The 3,152-nt window shown below is 43.9% G+C and overlaps 1 long non-coding RNA gene and 1 gene segment (V, D, J or C); one reads left to right on the forward strand and one right to left on the reverse strand.

Annotated features, from left to right (window-relative positions):
- Window positions 1-3,131, reverse strand: part of LOC103132066 (uncharacterized) — a 13,498-nt gene extending 10,367 nt beyond the window's left edge. For all 3 annotated transcript variants that reach the window (XR_001660834.1, XR_475483.2, XR_001660833.1), the window contains exon 1: window positions 3,049-3,131. This is a non-coding gene — a long non-coding RNA (uncharacterized LOC103132066). The remainder of the gene's footprint in view (window positions 1-3,048) is intronic.
- On the forward strand, window positions 2,446-3,146 carry LOC103132064 (T-cell receptor alpha chain V region PHDS58-like). The segment is given in 2 exon segments: window positions 2,446-2,617; window positions 2,714-3,146. Coding segments are annotated over 2 exon segments (435 nt in total).
- Window positions 3,147-3,152: the final 6 nt, after the last annotated feature.

The raw sequence follows: 3,152 nt of genomic DNA on the forward strand, positions 1-3,152 counted from the left end.
AGAACCCTGTACAAAAACCTGCAGTACTCCACAACAGCCACTAGAGGGCCTCACTGCTCGGTTTTTACACAGGAAAATTAAACAATCCTAGTATTTGGTACATCATTGAACTAACATAAAACACACATTTCAACAACAGAAACTAGATTATTCAGTCCGATTCTTTTCAAAGGGTAACTCTATCAATCATTCAAATCAAATTTAATTTTTATAGCATTTCAAAGTGCTTTACATCATAAAAATACAAAGTCATGCAACATACAATCAACAATCAAAACATTACACCAAGTCATGTTCCATCGTTAAATTCTTATTTGATTATTCTTCAAGCTCCAAACATTTAATCTAGATTTAAAGGAACTCTGTGTTTCAAGTGTTTTGCAGTTTTCTGGAAGTATTTTCCAGATTTGTGGTGCATAGAAGCTGAACGTTGCTTCTCCTTGTTTGGTTGTGGTTCTGGGGAACTAGGTTGATGCATCGGCAGCAGATCTTTAATGTATTGTGGTGCTAAACCGTTCAGTAATTTATAAACTACCAGCAGTATTTTACAGTCTAATCTCTGAGCTACAGGGAACCGGTGTAGTGACGGTAGAACTGGGACGATTCGGAAATAAAAGAAACTTTTGATATTATCACAATGACATTTCAGGTTTAATTAAGTGTATTTCTATTCAACAAGAAGTCATTTCAAGTCAATTACACATTCATTTCAATTGATCCTGGTAACAAATGTTGCAAGCTCAGATCATTCAAGTTAGCTTAAAAAGGTTTTATCCTGCAGAAAAAACTAATTTCAGTCACTTGCATCCATGATCTTGTTTTTCAATCATGTTCCAAAACTCATGATTACAGATGATTGTATGAACGTAGTTTGAGAGTGTCACCTTTTGGCTCAACTCTCTCTTCACCACAACTGACCGGTACAGCGTCCGCTTCACGGCAGACGCTGTCGATCTCACACTCCATATTTCCATCATTGATGAACCCACAGATACTTTAACTCCTCCGCTTGGGGCAGGACATTCCCCCTCCTCCCCCCGACCCAGAGAAGGCACTCTACCCTATTCTGGTTCAAGGCCCTCGTACTTGACGGCACTGATCCTCATCCGGCTGCTTCACATCCGGTTGTAAATCGCTCCAGTGAAAGCTGTAGATCACAACCTAATGAAGCCCAATATGACCACATCATCCGCAAAAAGCATAGAGGCGATCCTGAGGACACCAAAAAAATCCACTTTATCTGCACCTATAATCCATTACGAAGGGCGACCTTGGTGGCATTCAACTCTCACCAGAACCAAGTCCGACTTCCTGCCTGCAAAGCATACCAGACTGACAGTGGCCAAACAGGGACCTAACAGCCCTTATCAAAGGGCCTGGTACGCCGTACTCCTAAAGTAACCCCCACAGGACTCCCCAAGCGACACGGTCTCGGTACAAAGCACATGTAGACTGGTTGGGCGAACTCCCAGAACTCTCCTGCTGTGGATGTAGAGCTGGTCCAGTTTTCAGTGACCAGAACCAGATGCAACGTCTCCAGGCTCTTCTTCCTCAATGGAAGACGCACTGGTGCGATTGAGGAGGCCCTTGAAGTATTTTGCTCACATAAGTTCCAACTCGGGGTCAGCAGAACACCTGTATTGGTGGTGTACTGCTCTGACTCCACTCCATGATGCCGGATGGTGGAGAAAAGGTGCCTCCAAGTTGTACAGAAGTCTTTCTCCATGGCCTCTCCAAACTTCCATGCCAGAATTTCTGCCTCAGCAACCACCCAAGCTGGATACCACGAGGACTGCTGGTTCCCATCAGCTGCTTCTGGGGTCCTGCAGGCCAAAAAGGCCTGATAAGGCTCCTTCTTCAGCCTGATGGTATCCCTCACCGCCAGCGTCCACCAGGATCCCAGGTTGCTGCTGGGTCTGTGCTGCAGCCACAGCTGCAGTCAGGAGCCTGCAGTCAGGGCATGGAACATGTCTGACTCTGACTCAGTGTTCCCCACGTCCCCTGGAATTTGCTCAAATGGGGGCAGGAATCAAAGGAAACACTTCTTTAAATGATTTGATTGGGATGGGGTCCAACATGCAAGTCGAAGTTTGAAAGAATATAATATTTTTGATAATTTACTGACTGAAAAACAGTCCAAACACACATCAGGTTCTATAGTTGCATTCATCCTCACTTACTGACGATGAAGCAATCATGTTTGGAAGGATGACATTTTTAATAGAATCAGTTTTATAAATGAGAAACTTATAAAATTACCACTGCTGAGTCAGTAACTGTGCAGTGAGACAGAAATACCCTCGCCAGAAAGTTTTTCTTGTACCTCCATGTGACAGTGCAAAAAAAGATTTTGATTTCATCAAGAAAAGCAAAAAATAATCAATTCAAGAAGACTGAATACTGAGTCGATACAATCCCCTAAAGGATCTGTTCTTCGGCCAGCTGAAGCTGAGAGTCTGTTAAACAGGAGGAAGAGGAGGAAGAGGAGGAGCTGATCTGTTCCTGATCTCTAAGAGACTCAAACTTCCTCCTTCAGTTCAGTTCAACTCTCCAACATTAACTCTGCTCAACATGGACTATTATGGTCTGTCTCTGCTGGTCGCCTCCCTGCTAACAGGTCAGATTGGATCGAGATGCTTTGAACTGTTAAGATTTAAATGTTTCCTATAAAAACCTTTGCAACTTAAAGACTGAAAAATATTTCTTCTTTAAGGTGTCAGCTGTGATCAACTTACTCCTCTTGATAAGGAAATCTTCACATTAGACGGCAGCTCTGCTATTGTGTCCTATAAATCTTCAAAACAAGCCACGACTGATTATTTCTTCTGGTATCGTCAATATCCTGGAAAACCTCCACAGTTCCTGATCTCCCACACAGCAAAAGGAGAAGAATTATCTCAGCCGCTTCCTGGTTTCTCCATTAGAGTGAATGAAGATAAAACCCGGATGGATCTGCTGATCTCCTCTGCTGCAGTGACAGACTCTGCTGTGTACTACTGCGCTGTGAAGCCCACAGTGACAGGAAACACCAGAACCCTGTACAAAAACCTGCAGTACTCCACAGCAGCCACTAGAGGGCCTCACTCCCTGTTAAACCACTAAAACCTGCAGTACTCCACAGCAGCCACCAGGGGGCGACATGCTCCAGCAGG

The sequence above is a fragment of the Poecilia formosa genome, unplaced genomic scaffold (genome assembly GCF_000485575.1).
Source record: "Poecilia formosa unplaced genomic scaffold, Poecilia_formosa-5.1.2 Scaffold914, whole genome shotgun sequence".
NCBI classification, from domain to species: Eukaryota; Metazoa; Chordata; class Actinopteri; order Cyprinodontiformes; family Poeciliidae; genus Poecilia; species Poecilia formosa.